At 39.0% G+C, this 24,195-nt stretch overlaps 1 protein-coding gene across 5 annotated transcripts in view; it reads left to right on the forward strand.

The window, feature by feature from the left end:
• The window catches only part of LOC125464130 (disco-interacting protein 2 homolog C), a 580,161-nt gene that overhangs the window by 473,059 nt on the left and 82,907 nt on the right, over positions 1-24,195 (forward strand). For 3 of the 5 annotated variants that reach the window (XM_048556252.2, XM_059639541.1, XM_048556277.2), the window contains 5 exons: positions 1,822-1,945; positions 2,262-2,383; positions 8,950-9,061; positions 16,202-16,311; positions 21,139-21,237. In XM_048556252.2, the coding sequence (XP_048412209.1) occupies positions 1,822-1,945; positions 2,262-2,383; positions 8,950-9,061; positions 16,202-16,311; positions 21,139-21,237 (567 nt within the window). The remainder of the gene's footprint in view (positions 1-1,821; positions 1,946-2,261; positions 2,384-8,949; positions 9,062-16,201; positions 16,312-21,138; positions 21,238-24,195) is intronic. The other 2 variants (XM_048556269.2, XM_048556285.2) reach the window with 1 other exon arrangement.

The raw sequence follows: 24,195 nt of genomic DNA on the forward strand, positions 1-24,195 counted from the left end.
TTAAAATATCAAAAATCACTACCAAAATTTCAAAAAGGGATCTTCTGTTGTTTAAGTTTTCTCAGTTTCATTCCAAACAATATTGAATAGATATGGGTTAGTTTTGGAGCTATAGTGAACCCAGGTCAATTTCAAGTAGGTTGTCAGTTTTAGTTTCTCAATCGGCTATTTCAATTTATCTTAAATTTAACACTTAAATCCTCACCTAAAAGATACTTCTAAAGTTTTAACGTTTTTGTGACCCAAGCTAATGGTACAACTGGACAGACCCATTTCCAGGATGAAACCTGGCTTGATACCTCACATCTGCTGTTAGTTAGCATGGTGGTTAGTGATTGAGGTAAGTCACACCAGGCTAAAGGTTTTTATAACAAAGTTATTATTGCATAGTTAAAAGAAAAACAAATCAATGTATTCTGTTATATATACTAGACAATTACAGAGCAAAACAAAAACAAAAATCAACCTTTCTCTATCCAAGATAATAAAATGTGAGGCTGGATGAACACAGCAGGCCAAGCAGCATCTCAGGAGCACAAAAGCTGACGTTTCGGGCCTAGACCCTTCATCAGAGAGGGGGATGGAGGGAGGGAACTGGAATAAATAGGGAGAGAGGGGGAGGCGTACCGAAGATGGAGAGTAAAGAAGATAGGTGGAGAGGGTGTAGGTGGGGAGGGAGGGAGGGGATGGGTCAGTCCAGGGAAGACGGACAGGTCAAGGAGGTGGGATGAGGTTAGTAGGTAGCTGGGGGTGCGGCTTGGGGTGGGAGGAAGGGATGGGTGAGAGGAAGAACCGGTTAGGGAGGCAGAGACAGGTTGGACTGGTTTTGGGATGCAGTGGGTGGGGGGGAAGAGCTGGGCTGGTTGTGTGGTGCAGTGGGGGGAGGGGATGAACTGGGCTGGTTGAGGGATGCAGTGGGGGAAGGGGAGATTTTGAAACTGGTGAAGTCCACATTGATACCATATGGCTGCAGGGTTCCCAGGCGGAATATGAGTTGCTGTTCCTGCAACCTTCGGGTGGCATCATTGTGGCAGTGCAGGAGGCCCATGATGGACATGTCATCAAGAGAATGGGAGGGGGAGTGGAAATGGTTTGCTCTTTCTCTATCCAATTTAGACACTCAAGTGTTGAGACTTTATATGGCTATATTAAAATCCTTAAATTTCTACATTACTAACTCCTCATAGTTTCTTTACTGAACTGTAGAGACAATTTGATGAGTCCTTTCCAAATCTGCCAACACGAACTGTTCCATTTGGGAGTCTAAACTTCTTTAGTTTTAATAATCTGTAGGTTTCTAATCAAGCTTGCCTGGTTTGAAAGTTTCACAAAGTAAATCCTTCTGCTGAACTGACATTGTTTCTGGAACTTGCCTGAGCTCCTTCAAAGTGAGAAACTAGATTTGTTTCTAAATCCTACCCTGGTATCTTCTGTACCATGATCCTGGATTCCTTTGAACAGAAAACAAAATTACTGGCCTTGCATGTTTACCCCACCTGTATAAACCTAACAGGAGAAACACTTTTTACGTTTACAGTAAAAGGGCTGCTATCATTTGATTTATGACAAATGCCGGATTTATTCACTGTTCTGGAAAGATTCTCGGACCTTGTGTTTTTTTTTCAGAAAACTCTTCACAGAAGTAACCGACATCCATCTGGCTCTATTTTGAAATCCAAATTACAAAATTTATATTAATGTGTATGAATTATGTGTACTTCAACACAATATAACTCACAAAATTAGATGATAATAATGTGAGCTGATTATTTGAGCTGTCATGGAAGCAATTTAATTTTATCCTTCATATTTGTTTATTAGGGTACAATAGCCAATTCATTAACATGCCTTCAGCTACATAAACGAGCTGAGAAAATAGCAGTTATGTTGATGGAGAGGGGACACTTACAGGATGGAGATCATGTGGCTTTAGTTTATCCACCAGGTATGTTAATGGTGTAATCATTTTTATTTTCCGTCCTAATTTTTCATTCTCTCTTTTCAACCAAGTTGCAACAATTAAAGCATATTTTAAATCAGAAGATGAATGTTAATTGTGATTCTGACATTTCAACAACTGAAAAGCCGAAGATTAAAAGAAAGGGGCGTAATTAATCTAAGCTTGGCGTTTTAAGATGATTACATGCTTTTTTAGAGAAAATCTGATGACTTGGTTTGTTTTAAAACTTCTGCTATAACGCGGTGTTTTGCAATTTAAGTGTCAGACGCTATGATGAGGAATGTTTCCTCCTTTTATACAGGAATAGATTTAATTGCAGCATTTTACGGATGCCTGTATGCAGGTTGTGTGCCAATAACTGTCCGTCCTCCACACCCTCAGAACATTGCTACCACGTTACCCACAGTGAAGATGATTGTGGAGGTAGGACAGGATTTAACTTTATAGTATTTTCTATGTTTAAATTTTCATCCAATTATCTCTTTATGTGAACAAACTCACAATCTTTATCCTGGGTTCTTTTCAAGTCATATGACACATTTTGATTACCGGTACTTCATATTTTATATTACCACTATACTTCGTACAATACTTGGAAATAATAAGATGCTTCAAATAAAGTTAAATCAGCTAAAATCAGAAACAATCTTTTATTGAACTATGGAACCTAAATTCATTGTAATGTAGTTCCCAAGTTTTATCTAGCTTCAGTGGAAAATGATTTGGGTGAGGTAGTGCTGACATGGTTGGAGACTGTGTCAATAGTAAAATTCCCACTAAAAATGTTAACCTTGCTTGTGAGGTCCAGATCAGATATTCTGTTACTTGTAAAGGGATACACCAGCATATATCAAATATACATCATCAATTCTCTGCATTTGTTTACTCCTCTCATTTTGTTAAAATATGATACATAGTAAGTAGAAAGTAACATTCACGTGACACTACAGCCACATAATTACCATCTCAATCAAACACGAATCTAACCCACACCGCTTGACATTTAATGATATTACTGAATCCCCCATTGTTAACAACATGAGAGTTACCAGTGATCCGAAACGGAACTGTAAAAGAAGTATAAATGCTTTGGCTACAAGAACAGGTCAGGGCGGGAATTCTGCAGTGACGCACTGTCCAAAGCTTGTCCGCTGTCTGCAGTGCACACGCCAAGAGTGTGAAGGAATATTGTCCAATGGTGTGGCATGGCGCAGCTTCAACAGCAGTGAAAGTTCAGCACTGCCCAATCTGCTTGATTGCCGCCATACCCTCTACCTTCCACGTGCACTCCTTTTACCACTGGTGCGAGTAAATTTAATTTATGATAGCTTTTACTATTCTAAGCCCAGTGAGGTATTGTTTGATTCAATCCTTTCCCTTACTTAGGTTGAAGGCTGCTGTCCAAAACCCATTCTCCAATTCTAATTTTGGAAATAAACCCACAGCAAAAACCTTTACAATAAAACTAGAGATAGGGCTTATTAGCTAAACATTTGAACAGTAGAACTGATTTGCTGCTGTATCCACATCTTAAGGAAGATAGTTTGTGGAGCCAGAATTCAGGGTTGCGATCCTTCCGTGCAGCCGCACAGCGTAGAGGGAACATCAAGAGAGGATAGAAGAGGAGATAGGTTTGTGTGAGGTGGAGAATTAGCCTGAGCATGACAAAGACAAGTCACAGAGGCATACAGAAACAGACCCTTTGGTCCAACTCATCCATGCAGACCAGATTCCCTAAACTGAACCATTCCTGTTTTCCTGTGTTTTTTTTCTTCTTTATTCATTTTGGGGATGAGGGTGTCGCTGGCTAGGCAGCATTTATTGCCCACCCCTAATTGCCCAGAGGGCAGTTGAGAGTCAGCCACATTGCTGTGGGCCTGGAGTCACATGTAGGCCAGACCAGGTAAGGATGGCAGTTTCCTTCCCTCAAGGACATCGGTGAATCAGATGGGTTTTACCGAACATTGATTCACAGTCATCATTAGATTCTTAATTCCAGGGTTTTTTATTAATGAATTCAAATTCTGCCATCATGGGATTCGGTATCAGGTCCCCAGAATGTTAGCTGGGTCTCTGGATTAACAGTCCAGCGATAATACCACCAGGCCATTGCCTCCCAATGTGGGAGTCCAGTTGTACCAATTGACCCATATACCTCTAAAACTTTCCTATCCATGAACCCGTCCAAATGTCCTTTCAATGTGGGAATTGTACTCTCCTCTACGACGTTCGCTGGCAGTTCATTCATAGACACACCACCCTCTGTGTGAAAATATCGCTGCTCAGTTTAAATGTTTTCCCTCTCACCTTAAACCTCTGCCGTCTAGCTTTGGACTCCCTGAGCCTTGGAAAAGGAACTCGGCTATTCACCTCAACGAGTGTATCTGGGAATTTGGTTCAAAAGGGAAGTTTGGAGCATAGTGACAAAGAAGTGCTTTAATTAAGGTTTAGTCTCGAGTAAAGGGTGTGCAGGAAAGGATAGAAAACAAGGATTGAGAGGCCCACTGGCAGTGAGGCTAGTGGTACAGTGATGTCACAAGCCCAAATATGATGTAAGTGCAGGAAAAGCAGCTTGTTGATAAGTGGGATTGGATATTTCTAGTCTTTAACGGAAAGATGTTCAATTTATGTTAAGGCTGTAGCTTTTATTTTTTTAAGCTAACCTTTACCCATTCCTTTGTCTACACAATTTCTGTTTTCACTCTCTCTCTCTGGGTTCCATCTCCACCTATCTTCTATTACTCCAAGCCCTTTTTTAAAAAGCATATGTACCAAACCTTTCCTAGCTGCGATCAGTTCTGAAGAAGGGTCACTGGATCCGAAACATTATTTCTGCTTTTTCTGCACAAATGCTGCCAGACTTGCAGAGATTTTGCAGCAATTTCTCTTTTTATTTCTGATTTCCAGCCATCTGCAGTTCTCTCTTTTTTTTGGTCTAGGTGATCAAGGGTTATAGGGAATAGATGGGAAAATAGTATTGAGAACAATCAGATTGACAGTGAATGGCAGAACAGATGTGATTGTCCAAATCATCTATTTCTGCTCCTACAGTTGTGGCTTTCTGGCCCTCAAATTATGTAACTTACTGAATTTAATGTCACAATTTACGGTGCTGGGTTTTAAACTCAGAATTTAAAGTTGCCAATCCTGTACTGAAATAATTAGCCTGTTGTTACATGAGCTGGCCTACCAAATGACTTTTAATTAATAGACATGTGGTTTCCTGATAAGATAGCTGCAATGCTGAAGAACAGCTTTATTGCCAAACTGTTGCTTAGTTCCTGTCTTGGGAAATCTGTTGTTGGGAGTTGTAGGACAGTGGTCGTCTGTTCAGAATACAGATCCAGATGACTTAATGGGATACAATCTTAAAAGTTAATTACAATGTTAATCGCTGAAAAATGAAAATGGTCATTTGGGTGCATAATAATCATGATCATGGTTTATTCAGTGATTTGAAAATGTGGTGACTGGAAATCACTAAATTGACCGTGCTTTTTTTTTCACTTATGAAATTTTCTCATTTATTTCTGACCTTCAGCTTCTTGTCGTAAAATTAATTTGTGTTAGTCAGAATACCAATGTTTATTGTTAGACAGTGCTTTGGTACAATATCCTTCCAATGCTCCAAGGCTGTACTTTATGGGCCATTTACACAACAGCAGTGATGTCTCTGGTAGCGGTGACTTTGGGCATCATACCTGATGTGGTGGAATTTATACTGCTGCTTGTGGAAAAGTAGAGAATGACCTCATACATTTAATCTCATGTCCCAGCAGTTCAGTGGCCCCATAGTGAGTAGGTAATCTGCCACCAACATTTACTGAAAGAAAAATCTTGTATTTAGAGTGTCATTGACTTCAGGGTGTTCTAAAAGGCTTTATAACTGATTAAAAACTTAGTGTTGTATTGCAGGAAAAGCACCACACAAATTGTATGTAACATGGTTCTGTTGTGATAATGACCGGTCAATCTGTTTTGGTGATATGTTGGGGAACAGATATTTGCCAAGAGTGCTACTGTGCTGTCTTAGTGCAGTTTGAATTTTTTGTTTCCTATTTAGAGGGTTGAAGAAGCAAGACAGAATCTCCAGCGATGAATCTTTCCGTCAGTCTAACACATAAGTCTTGACTATCCTCTCATGTCACTGGACTGCAGTCTGAATCCACAACCCTTTAAGTGGTTCCATTGAACCACAGTTCACTTATTAATCTTCCACTTAATGCCACTTTATTAATGTTATCATTTTGCTAAGTTGATGTGTCCATTTGTCTGGTCGGGAGAAGCAGTGCTACCAGTTAATTTGGGTTCAGAGCATAACTTATGGATAAAAGACAGTATGAACTTTTCAGCTTGCTGATTTCTGTGAAACATAGGCCTGCTCCTGTTCCTGTTTTCTATCAGCCCTTCAAGCTTGCTCTGTGATTCAATATTATCAGGGCTGATCATCCAACTCCATTCCCTGTTCCTGCTTTCTCCCCACACCCTTTGATCCCTTCAAACCTTAAGCCTTCAATGCTTTAGCCTCAACTGCTTTCTGTGGCAGATAATTCTACAGGCACACCACACTAACGGTGAAGAAGTTTCTCCTAATTTCTCCCTGTAATATATATTGTGAATAACGGGTACGACCACTGACCCCTGCAATAAGTAGCCCATTGGTCACTGACTGGCACTTGGAAAATGATGCATTTGTTTCTACTCTTTGTTCCATTGGCTGACCTGGCAGGCAGGATTGCTTTTCCAGCCACGAGGGAACACCTCCAGCACCAAAACCACAGTTTGGAACTTTTGAGATGAACTGTGCACTCAAGTTTGCATTATATAATTTCTCTGTTGCAACGTAAATGAGATGGCTTTCACAGCGTGGGTGGGGTCTAATAGAATGCCTGCCACTAGAATAAAAGGGATGTACTAGATTCCCTTAAAATATGCTTTCAAACTGCCAGATAGATAACAACACTTTACAATGCACTTGCCTTAGAAAACCCAGTGTTTATTGTATCATGTATGCAAAGATCACAATGCATTAGAGATCACAGAATCCTTGTAGTGCAGAAAGAGGCCATTAAGCCCATCAAGCCTGCATCAACCCTCCAAAGAACATTTCCGCCCAGACCCAACCCCACTACCCTATGAATGTAACCCTGCATCTCACACAGCTAATCTACCTAGCCTGCACATCCCTAACGCTACGGACAATTTAGTATGTCCAGGTAATGTCAGATAATTCCATAAAGTTAATACAGTTAAAACAAGTGCAAAGATTAAGGAGCAAAATCAGATTTTACTAGAGAAACTCAGCAGGTCTGGCAGAGAAAGCAGAATTAATGTTTCAGATTCTCTGAAACTTCTTCGGAACTGGCCTTTTTTGTCAAAAATAAAGGCATAAAAGGGAACGAGGAATTAACACATAGTTACTTTGTGTCTCTGTTCATAGAATCCCTACAGTGTAAAAGCAGGCCCATCAAGTCTACACCGACCCTCTGAAGAGCATCCCACCCAGATCCAATCCCCCCCACCCTATCCCTGTAACCCTGCATTTCCCATGGCCAATCCACCTTACCTGCACATGTTTGGACTGAGAGGAAACCAGAGCACCTGGAGGAAGTGCACACAGACAGGGATAGAATGTGCAAACTCCACACATACAATCACCTGAGGCTGGAATCAAACCCAGGTCCCTGGCATTGTGTAGCAGCAATGCTAACTACTGAACCACCCCAGTGACACAAAAGGTTGCAGTTATTCACCTCGTGGGGAAAAAAATACAAGACATTTTATTTGTTAAACCGTACAGTGTAAGCCTTAATGTTTAATAACCTGTTAATCTGCTTAGAAGCCCCAATCCTTAATGAGGTATTCAGCAGCAAAATGTGTATGTATGGCAATTACGCTGACTTTGAGGCAATTAAATCATGTCATCATGCTTTGTGCACATTTTCATACAGTTTCACCATAGCAACCTACACAAAGAAATACATGTTGAGTATCAAAAAGATGAGACTGAGGTTGTGCCAAAGGCTATTTGTGATTTGCAGTTCAAAGCTATACACGTTATCCTGGCACCTGTTGGTCTTGTTAATGAATTTGTTGCCTAGTTTGAATCTTTTCAATCTCTCCTAAAACACTGTTTGTGATACCTCAAATTGAAATTACTTAAACTCTAATCTTTTGATTAATCAGCATTTGGACTCCTTTGTTCAAAAGTTTGGCAAAGATTGCCAGCATCCTCGCACGTTTCCTGTGGCCATGATCTGTAGGTTCTGGTGTTGGACTGGGGTGGACAAGGTCAAAAATCACATGACACCAGTTTACAGTCCGACAAGTTTATTTGAAAACACAAGCTTTCAAAGCCTCAGTATTAATTTATTTGCTTAAAACCACCAACGCTATATTGTGCAGAGTACAGACATCTTCATTTATTTTGCTTTTTAACCAAAAATTTCCACTTGCAATCATTTTGTTGGTTCTGTATATTTGATATATCTATGCATATGTATTTATTTTTATATAGTATATGTATATGTGTTTGTATTCACTCATTTTAAAATGCATGGGATGATGACTTCATTGCAGACCTATCCTAATATAATGATGGGGTTTGTAATTTATTGTAAAAGTGAACATAAAGTTATTGCATTGCTATTAAATATCCAAATGGATCATAAATGTGGTGTAAGGAAGGTAAACTGACCACCTTACCAAACTGGACCGATGTGACTCCAGACTCCCACACAAATGCAATTAATTTTCAACTGCCCTCTGAAGTACTCAGTGCAAAAATTGAGTAAACTAGGGATAGTTGGAATTCTCCCCTTACCAGCAATGCCTACATCCTGCGAGAAGATTTATTTAAGTAAAAACATTACATTTTACATTTTAATCCCTCTCCAAATCTTCATAGCAAATAAACACGCAATTGTTGGCTTGAATCGATTTGGTCTTCATATGTGCATTGCTTAACTAATAGGTTCATTATTTTGCAGGTCAGCAGATCAGCATGTATAATGACATCACAATTGGTAGTAAAACTTCTAAGGTCACGAGAAGCAGGAGCGGCAGTTGACGTAAGAACATGGCCCCCTGTTTTAGACACAGGTAGGAAATGTGGGTTCAGAAACTAAGTGCAAGAGGCAGTATTGCATTCTGTTCCATCCTTGGAAGATCATTTTCAAAGAAAAATATCCAGTTTTGTAGGCTTCCATGATGTTGCATAAATAGTCAGTGAAGCATTTTTAAAATCTCTTGGTTAAGTGACAATGCTGCAGTACAAATGCTGCATTAAATCAAATATTTATGAATCAAATGGAACTTTCCTTGTTGGAACCTAATGTACAGGAATGCCGATGTTATTTTTCATTGTCCAATCACTCATATGTTGCAATTAAACATGTGCAAATAAATGCCCTGTAACAGTGTTAAATCATTTGAGAAAATATCAAGACAATATACTATAGACATGTACAAGATATGAAACAATCTCACATTAAGTTGAAGATTTTACATTTCGGTTCAGGTATTTGAAAAACAAAAGTGATGGCCAAGATATTTTGCAATAGCAATTTTTAAAAGAAGTTTCAATTACTTAAATCAACTTAGGAAAATGTGTTCATGGGATAGATGTCAACTTTGCAATGCACCGCCATATGCCTTTATGTAAAAATTGGCAAGGGTTTGCCATATTTTATCAGAACTCATTTTAGTTTAAATAATTAGAGTTTAAAAAGAGAACGGCAGTTTTTAATAGACTGAGAAGGTTATTTAATGGTTCATTGTGTAAGCCTAAGCTTTCCAAAATGGGGGTTGTGCGTCGCAGAGCAAGTTGGCCTGAGTGGAGCTCTGACTGAGTGGTGCTCAGATTATAACAGGCCTCACCCCTGCAGCAGACTCTGCTCCATCCCCACATCCTTATTTCCCCTGGATTTCCTTCCCACTTTCACATTGACTTTTCATGACAATTTTCAAGCCTTGAAATGGGGCTCACAGTCAGAAAGAATTGGGAAGCTTTGGTGTAAAATGTTTAAAGTCATGACATAATCTTGCACTTCATATGTGCAACATTTATATCTTGACATCCATAGCAACTATAGCAATATAACAAAAAGATTACTGTAGATCGCAGGATAAGATGACTCAATATTTTTCAGCACTAGAAATCATCTTTAGGCCTATACTTGGCATAGTGGTTCAATGCTGCCAAGGAAGCAGGTTCAGTTCTACACTTGAGTAACTTTCTGTGTGGAGTTTGCACATTCCCCCTGTGTCTGTGTGGGCTTCCTCTGGGTGCTCTTGTTTCCTCCCTTGGTCCAAAGATGTGCAGGTTAGGTCAATTGGCCATGGAAAATTGCCCATGGTATCCATAGATGTGCGGGCTAAGTGTATTAGCTGTGGGGAATGCAGGGGTAGAGGAATAAGGTAGGGGGCTGGGTCTGGGTTGGTTGTTCTTAAGAGGCTTAGTGTGGACTTGATGAGCCAAATGACCTGCTTTCACACTAGGGCTTCGATGTTTCTATGAAGTCCATTTTCCTCCTCTGCTAATAGGCGCTATACTTGTACTTTGGAGTCTCCCTTAATTTTCACCTCAGAAATGCATGCTTCAGTAATCTTTACAATTGGCAAATGCAATCAAGCCAGCAACTGCATATGGTGACGAAAGAAGAGATATGGGGCCTTCCAGCAAAAAGAATTAAGTGCAAAACTGCTTCTGAGCTAAAGGTTGTAACATTTGTTGACTTGTCAGTTAGTTTTTCTGCTGGAAGGGATTTGGTGCAATGGGTGTGAGTGTGAAAGAAGGAGGAATCCCCAATGAAGGAGCTGCCCAAGACCAAATGAGCTACAACAACTGGACTGACCTTGAGATTGTATTGGTCCTTGAAAATAATCAGAATGGTTACATCACCAGCAGAAATCCAGTACGTGTATTTGCACCTAGGTGGGCCCAATCAAGCTCCGAAACAATCAAAGATTTTGGAGCAATACTTAGTTGGTGTAACCACATTAGAGTCACAGAATTCCTACAATGTGGAATCAGGGTATTTAGCCCATCAGGTGCACACCAGCCTTCCGAAAAGTATCTCGCCTAGGCCCACCCCGCCACCCTGTCTCTGTAAGCCCACATTTCCCATGGCTAATCCACCTAGCCTGCACTACCCTGGACACTAATTTAGCACGGCCAATCCACCTAAACTGCATATCTTTGGACTGTGGGAGGAAACCGGAGCGCACATGGGAAGAAAATGCAAACTCCACATCGACAGTCACTCGAGGATGGAATCAAACCCAGTTCCCTGGTGTTGTGAGGCAGCAGCACTAATCACTGTGCCACCGTATGGAACTGAAAAACCATGATTGCTCAAAGACCACCAGAAGATCTCTGTGTAAGCTAATAGTTGCCAGTGATTCATCAGCAGATACTTGCAAAAACCCATTGTGTCATGTTGGCAACATGAATGAAACATGCAGGAATTTCAGTTTGCCCAGCCTTTGAACTGTGGAATGGAAAAGTTGAGAAGTTATTCCAGTATAAACCACAGGCTACAAAAACTCTACATGCACAGTGTTACTAGCCTGAATGGTCAATAGATCAAAACTCCCATGCTAAAAGATAACAAGGTGTAGAGCTGGATGAACACAGCAGGCCAAGCAGCATCACAGGAGCACAAAAGCTGATGTTTCAGGTCTGGACCCTTCATCAGATCCTCTCTTCATTTTCTGAAGAAGGTCCAGACCTGAAATGTCAGCTTTCCTGCTTCTCTAATGCTGCTTGGCCTGCTGTGTTCCTCCAGCTCTACACCTTGTTATCTCAGATTCTCCAGCATTGGCAGTTCCAACTGTCTCCCTTGTTAAGAATTGTTTTTAGTTTTTGTGCATGTCGAAGACAGTGGTTGAATGGATAAGGATGGAATCAAGTTGTGGACTGATAGTTCATGGAATATGTATCCCAGTAGCTGATGCCAATTATGGATTAGTGTGGGACATGCTTTGATCCTGTACCAATGAAGTGATTGAAAAGCACTCTACACGATATAACAGCCAAAGTGCAGTTATATCAGGAGTGACCTAACATGAATAGTTAAATTTTGGTTGCGTGCTTCAACGGTTGTTCAAGGCTTGTATTTAAACCAAATGAAATGGGATGGTTGTTTGAGAGGAAACATGCAAGAACATTGCAAGTCTAGGATTCTGAAGAACCACCATATCTCTCACACAACATTAATTCTGTTTTTTCTGCCTACAGATGCTGAAAGAGCTGCTAAGTTTCACTAGCACTTTAAGTTTTTATTTCAGATCTACAGCATCAACTGTGTTTTGCTTTCATTTGAGTAGAAATGTGTGTGTGCTGTCCCGCTCGATCACTTTGTTGTTTTGTCATCAAATAACAGGATATTGTTGGTGCTCAGACCACACAAAAAGTGCAGAACATCAAATTAGTGGATGGAGAGGAAGATGATTTTTTTTTGTAGGGGGATAATTCTGAAACTGAAAATGCCAAATATGGACAAGAGTTACACTGATACCAGAGCCAAAGTAACTCCAAATGAATTTGGTTGAACGCGTTGAATTGGATTGATTTTAACACTTTATTGAGTTTCAAGATATTCTTGCAGAATTACTTGTTTCAAGGAAATCTGTCAGATTGATTTATTGAATTACCAGAGCTGGTTTATTTTCTCACACCCCAGATGGCACCTAACTCATAACCAGCAGTTCGCATTTTATGCTTACCATATAAGGTCGCCTTTTTACTTGCAAGGATATCTTGAGAGTTCAAAGTTCAATTTAAATAGCATAATCTGAGTTATCTGTGTCTTGCATATCAACATGGGAAAGGGAGCGGCAAGCCAGTGTTTAAAATGCAACAATTACTTAATCATTGAGCTGCGCTCAGTTCAGCGTTCTGAAATTTATGTGACAATATTTTTTCTTTTGACGTTTTTGCAATTTGATGATATCACTGTTAAAGAACTGGCCCAATTATTGGTTTATTGGTAATTTTCTACACCCATTTAAGGAATTTCAGAAGTCTGTCAGATAGTTATTAAGAGAGTTAGAATTGCCTCCAGTCAATAGATCATGCCCATTACTTACAGTAAGTCCTTGTATTAATGGCCCCTGCTTAAAGTTGTTTCATTTTAAAATCTTGATCTTATGGTCTGTTTCTCTGATTTATGTTGCAACATGTTTTTTTATACTGTATATTGTCATGTAACATCTTGTTTAACATTGATCGACTGTTGATGCAGTCATTGCCATTTTGGAGTGGCCCCTTTAGATTCCTGAGATTCTCTTATTCCCTGGACCCTCCTGGACCCTACCTTACCCCAATTTAAGAACAAAAACAGAAGTTTCTGGAAAAGCTCAGCAGGTCTGGCAGCATCTGTGAAGAAAAATCAGAGTTGACGTTTTGGAACTGGTGACCCTTCACGAATGCTGCCAGACCTGCTGAGCTTTTCCAGCAACTTCAGTTTTTGTTCCTGATTTACACCAGCCGCAGCTGGTTTGGTTTTTATTTAGTGCTTTCCCTGACTCTCCCATTCGCTGCCACTCCCCCACTTGTCACCCTTCAACCTTCCTCTGCACCGCTTCCCCCAAAGCCCTAGCCCCGATCTCTACTTTCCTTGTTACTTACTCTCTCATACTCGCTGAGTGTATCTTGCCCATATGGTCCTTCTGTTCACTTGATTACATTCTCATTAAGCTGCTGACCACACAATAGTCCACCTACCTACACTCTGATTCACTTGAAAACTGATATTTATCATTGGCCAATTCTCATCTGGTACTCCAATTTTTCATGTTTCACATCTGCAGAAATCACCCCTCCTTCAAAACAAAACGCTTGATGCCACAGACCTTGCTAACCATTGTCCCCTCTCTATTCTCTCCTTCATAGTGAAATTCCTTGAACATATTGTCCATTGCCAAATTTGTGCCCATCCTGCCATGACCTCCATGTTTGAATCCTTCAATTGAGTTTAGACCCCTGCCACAGTATAGAAAAGCCTCTTTGCAAGTTACAAGCTGTATACTGCGTGTTTGTACTATGTAAGGTGAGCTCACCCTCCTTGTCCGCAGCTGATGGTATGGTTTACCACACTATCAGTCTCCACCTCTGCCTTCTCGTACAGCTGAGAGGATTTGCACTTAGTTCCAGTTTAACGATAGAATCATAGTATTACCTGCAATGGTTTTTCCTCCTGTTCCTGCACCATTATCTCTCAGGAGGTGCTCTCCAATGATCTGTCCTTGGCTCCCTCTTATTTCTCATCCATATGCTGCCCCTCGCTGCCATCATCTGAAAGCACAGCTTTAGCTTTCGTGAATGCTGACAGCACTCTTTTGCTCTCGCGTGAACATTCCCTTCAACTCCTTCATTGTTGTTGAATTATCAGACCCCCCCCCCCCCCCCCATCAGAATCCAGTATTGGATGTGAGTATACATTTCCTCCAAAAGAACAATAAACAGTTAAACCTCAAAGTCATTGTCTTCAGTCCCTGCTGTAAATTACATCCCCTAGCTTATCTTTTCCATCCCTTTCCCTAGCAAATACCTGAAACCAAATAAGTTTCTGCATAATCTTGACGTCATATACAACCACATGTAGCTATGACTTAAAACCACCTACTTCCAACTCCATATCATTGCCAGATGCTACCCATTGTCTCAATTAATTTGTTGCTGGGCCACTGTTTCAAACCGTTGTTACCATTATATTTAACAACTCCAAAGTATTCTTAGCTGGCCTCTCATTTCTAGCCTCTGTAAACATGAGGCCATTCAAAACAGTGCTGCCCAACCTGGTATGACCCCAGCTGCTGATAGAACCATACAGTTCCCTGAATGAAATCTGGCTTGACAGAGGATGTATTTAACTTTTGCATTTGGCTGCAATAGTGGTTCATCATTGAAACATATTCACACCAAGCTGGAGATGTTCTCGAACAAACAGAATATTGCAGCCCTGATGGCCCATACTTTCTCAGTTCTAACATATTGAAAATTTCACTCCAAACACTCCTGGCTTGGAAATTCCACAGCCGAGAAACTATTTCTGCTGATGTGGCTGGTTCTTCCTAACTGACTTGACACCATTGCTCGGAAAAATAAGTCTGCATTCTGCACTGATCTAAAACTTTGAACCTTTTGTTCTGAAGTAAAAACTAAACAAATTACTTTAGGATGCTTGCCAGCAGTATAAGCTTGTTTTCCCATTAACACTACACGGTTGTCCTAGGCATTCAACTGTCATCACAAGCTTTCTTGACATTGTTGCATTTAGGTTACTTTTTGACATATTCAAAAACAAACTTCACATAAACTAATTACAATACATCTGAGATAGTAGGAATGGCAGACGCTGGAGAATCTGAGATAACAAGGTGTAGAGCTGACAGGCTGAGCAGGAAGGCTGAAGTTTCAGGCCTAGACCCTCCTTCAGATTTCTGAAGAAGAGTCTAGGCCCGAAACGTCAGCCTTTCTGATGCTGCTTGGCCTGCTGTGTTCGTCCAGCTCTACACCTTGTTATCTAAAATGCAGTTGCATCTATTTCGTAGTCCAAATCCAAAATATGATATTATGCACCATTTATCACACTTCATTCAGTCCTATTCACTCATCACCCCTGCACTTACTGACAGATATTGGTCCCAGTCTCAATTTCAAAGTTCTCATCATTTTCAAATCCCTTTGTGGCCTCACCTTTCTGTCTGTATAATCTCCTGTAACTCTGCAACCCACCAGGTTCCTGTGTGCATCCAATCCTGCCTCCTGAGCATCTGAGTTCAAATGATTCACTGTCGGTCTCTGTGTCTCCAGCTGCTATGGCCTTCACCTCCAGAATTGTTTTCTCTCTACCTCTTGTTCTTCCTTAAAGGAAATGTTTAAAATATATTTCTTGGCCAAACTGTTGGGCTATTTGCCCTGACATTGCCTTGGGTATTTATGTTTTGCCAATTGTGCTGTTGCTTTATTGAAAGTTCAGTAAAAATATGTTGTTGCTAAAATGCCTTAAATCTTTGAACCCACAGACACCAGAATCTATTGTACTGTGCAGGTAAAATAGGGTGTTAAAATACATTCTTGTATTTTAGACACCAGGTATTGGAGTGATGGATAGCTTGGTGGAGCCTGTTAGCCGTCTCAAATGGCATCCTCAAATGTTACTTTATACTTTGCATTGCTCAATGACCATTCTTATTCTGCAGTCCAATTCCTTAAGTGTACTAATTTATTTCCAGATGATTTGCCAAAGAGGCGGCCAGCCCAAATTTATAAGCCCTCCAATCCTGACACTTTGGCTTACCTTGACTTCAGTGTATCTACAACAGGAATGCTGGCAGGAGTGAAGGTAAGATAACGTAGAAGCTTTTGTCTCCTGTCTCATGAGTCTTTGTCTTAACGAAAAATCACTTTCATTTGTATGAAACACCTTGTCTGCTTGCCAAAAGAAATCTGCAGAATTATACTCCTAACGAATGAAGTAAAGATAAGATCAAAGAGGTGTAGATCCAGAGAAACGTGGTTACTTGAATCCAAGTTAAGGCAATTATCGGGACGTAGTATAGATTTTGAATACATAACACATTGGAGAAAACCTGCTGCACTATGATCCGGGAGGCCGCAGAATCTGTCAGCTCACTAGCACATGTTGAATTGAGCTGTCTTAGGGAGAGAAGTTGCTTTTTAGAAGTCTATCTCTCTGGCTGAGTCATCAAAATCTGCTCTCAAAATCCCAAAGGCTTGACAGAGTGATGTTAATGAAAGCCTGACTGCAGGCCTCCATTTTATCTCTCTTTTGGTTTATGATTTTGTGACGTTGAATAAAGGCTTTTCAAAATAAAGGGAGAAAATATTTATGCTTAATGCCTTTGCCTTTGTACTGTGCTCCTTGATAAGTGCCATGACATGGATTTGAGTAGCTAAATAATACTGCATCTGAGTGGTAGCTGGCCTTAAGCTTTGTTTGTATAAATAAAGCTAAATTGTTGTGTACCGTTTTGTACTTTTATTAGCTTTTTTTATAACATGAAAATGATTCACTGCTTTTTGTAGTAAGTATGATTAGTTTTCGGACTGGTGAACTATTTTGATTGCCTTGTATCTTTTAGGCAATTGTTAATTTTAATTATCATTGGACAATTTTGTACCATCTTGTAAACCTCTCTGTCAAAATTGCTTTCTTTAGCTAAGGACAGAACTTATTGAGTACTTATACATGATCTATCAGAATGGTTCACTCATCATTTAATCACGGTGTTTCTGTATATATCATTTTTAGAATTGCCGCTTTTTAAAACCAAAACTGGACATGTTGCAGTACAAAGGTTAAGGTTGGCTTCACAAGATGTGTTCTAACATTAGGGTTGTTGATGGTGAGAAGTTGTGTTTAGAAAGTTAAAATTTATCAAGTCCATTTTTATAAGCTAAAAACTGATCTGTATTTTAAAATTTGGGCAATTTCATTTGACTCGCTTTCCAAAATTCCACTCCAAAAACTGTAATGTTCCATCAAACTGGGGCAGGTGGCACTTTTGTAACATTGTTTATCCACCCAACCATATTATTTTTGATTTTAGAAAAACTTACAAGTTTGACTTAGTGTTGATACTTCTGTGCAATTAAAGATGTTGTCAACCCTTGCATTGGCATACTGCCTTGGTAACTGCTGAAGAGCCAATTAGATCATGAAATGCATTTTCTATATGCTGTCTTGCTGGGTAATCAGATATTAAAACAAAATACTTTTTTAATGGGTTCCTAGAGTTTCAGCAATCTCTACAAAAAACTATGGTACATATAAGATGTGTCTCGGAAATGTAATTGATTTCTAAAATTCAGTTTTGAGACAACATAATAGTGCTTTACTTATTATATTAGATTTGTTGAAGGATTTATCTTTTAAATGGCTTTGTGTTCAGCCATAAAGTGATGCCAGTGTTAGTTTTGGGCCTAACGAATTTAAAATCCTTTTATTTCAGAAGTATCTTTGCAAATAAACAGACATAGAATTTGTCAATTGTATATTGCAAAGCATGTCTGCACACAGGTTTTAGTAGATTTGTATTGCATGCAATGTTTTACCTCGTCTTTTTGTTATCATTTTTTTAATGTTGTGCAAGAGGTATTCATGAACATATTTGTAACATTTATATGTTTCATCTGATTATTTTAAAAATAGAATAAATGATTCTTTTAAATCTTATGTAGTGATCCACTGATGATCACTGCATGGTGTTGATCTGGATTTCACAGACCAGGAACATTTCAAAATCTGATTGCAGTTTTATGCTGAGTTGGCTGTTCTCACCAGGGTCAGCGATTGAGCCATAACTGTTGGCCTCAGTATCCATGATTTGTCACAGAAACAAAAACAATCTGATTACAGCTGCTGCTTATGTTGGCCTCATACTGGAAAATTTCTGGCTTATCCAGGTGAATGTATAATGTGGCTCAGTTGAGAACACAGCCAGACGTGAAAAGTGTGTCAGTACTGTTTACATTCATAAAAGAAAGATAGCTGTCTTAATTATTTATTAGTACAAGTGAGACAGTGCCTTAACATTGGCTGGCTTCTCCTGGTAAGAGGGAGAGAATAGCAGGAGGGAAACAAAAGTATATTTTTGTTACCCAAGCTACGTGCAACAGCCTGCAGTTTGGGATGGTATGAGCTGGAACATTGTCACAGATTCCTTCTGGATCATAGAGTGGTCAAAGAACCTTAAAAACTAACAAAACCTTGAATTAATTTTGAATGTCCCATTCATCTAACTGGCAGCAAGTCCATTGCTTTTCTGCTGGAACTTTCAGAGCATTGTGACACTGTTCTTGCAACAAAATACTGGAAACACAATTTGTTTTACAAATTCATGAAATGATCTTTAAATTACTGTCTGTTGCTTACCTCTATGTTTAGATGGCTTCAAGCTGCTTATTACGAAAGGCACTTTCTCACCTTGAGTTTTTATGATGTTAATGGTTTTGTTCTACTATACAACAAAATTGACAGAACAGGAAACTCATATATGCAAACTTTCAATATAGCCAATAAGAATAACGAAAATATTCTCTGATTCTAGAAGTTGGAAGGTTTTTCTTTGCATGTGTACTAACAAATTATTGTGTTAATCTTACTAAATTTTACATGTAAATTGTTCACTGTATGTTGTACGTGAAATATTCCAGAAGGCAATAGTCTTTCACCTCTGTGATGTGGACTCAAATCTAGCCTAGACTGGTGAACCAAAAATCACTTTTAGTTGTAGGGTCATATCCATTCCGGGGAAATTTTACTCCAGTACCAAGTGGATATGGGCATACATCACAATTTGGATCCAAATTGGTAAATTTGCTCTAATCAGGTACAGAATGACTGATTTAAGAAATGGAGAGATGTTGCAGTTGTGCAGTAAAGGCTTTATAATAAGTTTGGTCTTGTGATATTGTTGAAAGAGAGTATTGGGTGCACTAGCCAAACAAGGAATACTTGGTGTTGATACAGTAGTGAAAGTACATTGAATACACGTGACGATGAATAATTCAATTCAATAAGATGCTGCATTCCTCAGCAAGTGCAATCCTGATTAAAATGAGTACAATAAATGTGCACATTCCTTAAAAGGAAAAGGACAATATATCCTTATGTAAAACTTGCCATGCATAATCACTGCATGGTTATTTCTATGTGCAGATTTTTCCAATTAGAAACTTAGTTTAAGCTAATGACAAACATGATTTAAATAAAATACAAGTCGCCTATTTGGAATTGTACAGTTTCTAATGGTCTTTCAGGTAGACATGCATACAAATTAGGAGCTGGAAATGACCATTTGGCTTCTCAAGCCTGCTCTACCTTTGTATAAGGCAATAGAGTAGACATGCCATGGTATTATAATGTTTTGTGCCACTTACTACCTTTAGAATTGAGTAAAAGCTTCTTTGGCTCAAAGGTGACATTTCATGAGTTGGCTGGTTGTAATGCTGTAACACAATGGTAAAAGGTCTTGCAGTAATCCTGTCTGAATATTTGAACATTGAAATTGCTTTAATTTTCCTCTTCATAACTGCTATATTTGTATACTGGAATCTCCTAATAAAAACTTAAATTTCAGTAAATATAATTGAAATTTGCTATGAATTTCAAGCAAATGCTTGCAAACCAAGCTATCATTCTTGTTCATTTATAATTTTTGCATTGTATAAATGTAAGGAATTTATCTGATTTTGTGTTAAATGTGATAATGATGCTAGAAAATGTGTAAGTTGTAAAGGGAGAAAGGATATGGATAAGAATTATTAATCAGAGTCATGTTTACAATTCTGATTAATAGTTCTTACTCATACTGTTTAAAATTATCTTTCTGGCATGTGAGAAAGGATCACAACATAGGATGAATGCTTTTCTGTTAGCCTCTGTTTTCCACTTGTTTGCCTTTTGCACTCTGGAGATTGGACCATGACTGCTACAACTTGATTCTCTCATGAGCTTCAGTCATCACTGCACCTGACTTGCATTATTCGTTAATGTACTGGGTTCACTCTCTGACTTGGAGTGAAAGATTTTGTCTTTTGACTGTTATTTAACTGGTGTGCATCCTGACACAAAATTTGAAATTGAATTTATTCTAATTAACAATAACAATTCACAAGATGTTCATTCATCTGAGGCACCATTTTTCTTTCTTTCATTTCCCATGCCCCACCCTTGCCATTTATTTCATATGCAGATGTTGTAGGAGAAAGATAACAAGTCTTTTCTCTAGGAACAGAAAAAATTCAACTTTTCTTTTCTTATCCATGCTTTTTTACTTTTCTGACCTGCTTTTGAATGAGAGAATGGATCAATTTGACCTATGTAGCCCTCCAAAGACATTACCAAGACCAGCATTGGTCAGTCTGCACGAAACATGCTTTAATGTTGTGCCACCCCCTTCCCTCCCTCTATACCTAAAATCCCCAATTCACCCAAGAAAGTGATCTTATTAAGCTTAACAGTACTTTCTCTCCTAGGGAAAATGAGATTGTGATTGTTGATAAAGAAACTTGGGATTGAAATGGGGTTGTCCCACCTGAGAAACTTAACATTTTTGCATTGCAGCTAATACAGTTCCGTTGTGTAAAATGTAATGGATTTCTTATGTGCAGACTACTAAGAATTCTTAGTTTGAATTAAATGTAGAAAAACTACTGCTGGGAGGTTGAAGACTCTTACCCAGGAGCACCTGGCATATATACACAAGCCTTGCCCTCTATTTCCATCAATCAGTTCACTCATAATGTGAGTCCTTTGATAGACTATTGCTATTTTTATTCATGAAAGCCGTCTCTCCTGCTATTTGAATGTTAGTGAAGTCCCCAAAGACCTGTTTGAGCCGTCTAATACTGTTCTCAAATGTTTGTTTTCATATTATTTGGATTTTGTGAATATAATTGATTTTCTGTTAACATTAAAATAATTTAAATATGAAATATGTTTTTCTGCAAGCTAATTGCTAAACTACTTTACATGTTTCAAATTGTGTATAGTTGATCATTTTTACTCTGTGATAATTAGAAATCCTAAAATGTTAACATAATTTAGACAAATCTGAACTGGAAAAATGAACTAATTGAGAGAGCTGGGTCTCTGATCTATAATTGCAATATCTCTTAATTAGCATACTGAACAATCTTAAAATTAAATTGTCATGATTTTCCAGTCCAGAGTTTTCATTGTATTGCATCAAGAGGTTTACATTGAAATATGATTAAGTTCTAATATCATCTATCAAATTGTAATTTTATACTGCACAGATTATGAGCATTATGTATTGATATATAGAAAAGTAATTTGTATTTGCCAAAAATTCCTTCCATATGCTTTCTAGATCTATATCATCTGTATTTTGGATGTCTACATCTTCCATTTATTGACTTGTGTAGTACTGTAGAATACTTAGTGTAATTTTAAATTTTTACCCACAGATGAAAATTCTGGATGCATTTTTCTGTGGTGGCGATCAAGTTTGAAATCAAATGTCTGATTACACATAGCCTGTCTAGAAGTAGGCAGGAGTAGGGAAAGTGAGCCAAGACAGGAGATCACTAGTGAGGTCTTCATGTTTAATGGAATGGTTTACCTTACAAAACAATCTGGATGCCCAAATTGTCCTGACTTTGTGTACTAAATTTCCAGTGCAAGTCCACCTGGGATTTTCCTCCTTTTGGGAAGCTAAGGCAACTTTTTAAAAATGTATTCATGGGATAAGGGCATTGCTGGCTGCACCAGCATTTATTGCCCAGTCCTAGTTGGCCTTGAGTAGGTTAAACTGAGCTAAGGCCTCAACAAAAGTTTCATTCAACAGAGTGGTTGTTTGGCAATTGTGGCCTCTGACAACGCTTGCTCAATCTTGTGATGCATGACTGTCAACTTGAGAAACTAAACATTTAAGTTTGTAGGATAATCAATGTTAAACAATCTTCAGATGTGACTATGGACTTTTATTACCTAAACGAATAGCTCATTGTGAAACTTGAAACTTGAAGTTGTGAAACTTCCTGACACAACAGATCAGCTTTGGCTAAAAGGGCCCCATTAGACCTGAATTCCTCTCCAGGTAGGCATGGGCACAAGAGCGTCATGTCTGTCAGTCCCACAAGCAGGTCACGGGCAGCTGGTTAGAAGGCCCACCTCCATTCTCCCGGACTTACTATTTTTAAGCTGTGTGGTTGTGGCCTTCTAGTTCACATTCTGTCATAACGCCCTATTCTGCTCCATGCTGGCTATCACCTCTGTATGCCAACTGTATGCATCCTACGCGCACAGTACATTTTCTGCATGTCAACTCATACCCACCATCTACACCTGTCCCTCCACAGTCACTCATATTCTTTTGCAACTCCTACTTGGGCAGACCTCAGGAGCCATGAAGAGAGGAGAAAAGAATTAAACTTTTAGCAACTTAACAGAGATCTCTTGCATGGTGAAAAATCTTGCATTCTTAAAATCTGTTCAAAGTTTTTAAATCTCAAGTGTTCAATCTTTTAATTAAAAGAAAACAAAATTCTAACCATTCAACCATCAAAGACAGATAATCCTTTGATAGCCACTTTTTGAATTGTCAGTCACACTGTGACCTCAGAATGCCCTGAAGTCCTTAGAGTCATAGAATCCTGACAGTGCAGATAGAGATTGTGTTTGTTTGAGCCATCAAGTCTGCACTGACCCTCTAAAGAGGATCAGACCCAACCCCGAACCCCACCTAATTCTTGTAACTCCATGTTAACCATGGTTAATCCATCAAACCTGCATATCCCTAGACACTAAAGGGAAATTTAGCATGGCCAATCCAACAAACCTACACATTTTTCAACAGTAGGAGGAAACCGGAGTGCCTAACATGGGGAAAATGTGCATACTCCATACCGACAAACATCCGAGGCCGGAATTGAACCCAGGCCTTTGCACTGTGAGGCAGCAGCAGTAACCCCTGAGCCACCATGCCTCCCATTAGTTACTTCTGAAACTCCGCCAAACAATCATAATGACTTCATGACTGTCCTTTGGGAAACACCAATGAAGAACTCAATCACTGGTGTCTATGTTTTAATAATATTCTTGTCTAACCTATGCTACAGAATCTGAGAGTCAAAGTTTGTGTGTTCATTTTTTTCAAGTTTAAAGAGCAATAGATTTTTCAAAAGCTTCAAATCATGACACTTAAAGAAACTTTCTTTATCATACAAGGGATTCTGTGTCCAGTCCATCAGTTTGTGATCCCCATACTATAGGTTAAAGCCCTTGAAACAGTCAAAATATTTGAATTCAGCACTAAGTTCACAAGATCTTACACAGTTTGGGCTCCTACCATCGTGAATCACGTCCCTGCCCCGATTAGCACAAAATTGGGTCTGTTGGAAATGGGGATAAGACATTTGCATCCAGGTCACACATACAATTTTTAAAGGTCTTCCAACTTTTGAAAATCCAGCCTGTTTCAGGTAGCTGCAATCTGTGACTTTATGAAAATACAATTTGAAAATCATTCAGACTTGAGACTTGTGCCAATTTTGCCATTTTGAGAGAACTGTTCTGTGAGAAATACTAAGAAAATTAATTCTACAAGCTGTCTTTATATGTGCATTGGTCAATAATTTTAAATATTATGTTTTTGTTTCCACATTTTCAGTTTTCTGTCTTTGTACTGTTGCCGTTGTGAGAGAAAGTCTAGATCAAGTTGTTTAGTTGTAGAGGAAA

The sequence above is a fragment of the Stegostoma tigrinum genome, chromosome 2 (genome assembly GCF_030684315.1).
Source record: "Stegostoma tigrinum isolate sSteTig4 chromosome 2, sSteTig4.hap1, whole genome shotgun sequence".
Classification (NCBI taxonomy): domain Eukaryota; kingdom Metazoa; phylum Chordata; class Chondrichthyes; order Orectolobiformes; family Stegostomatidae; genus Stegostoma; species Stegostoma tigrinum.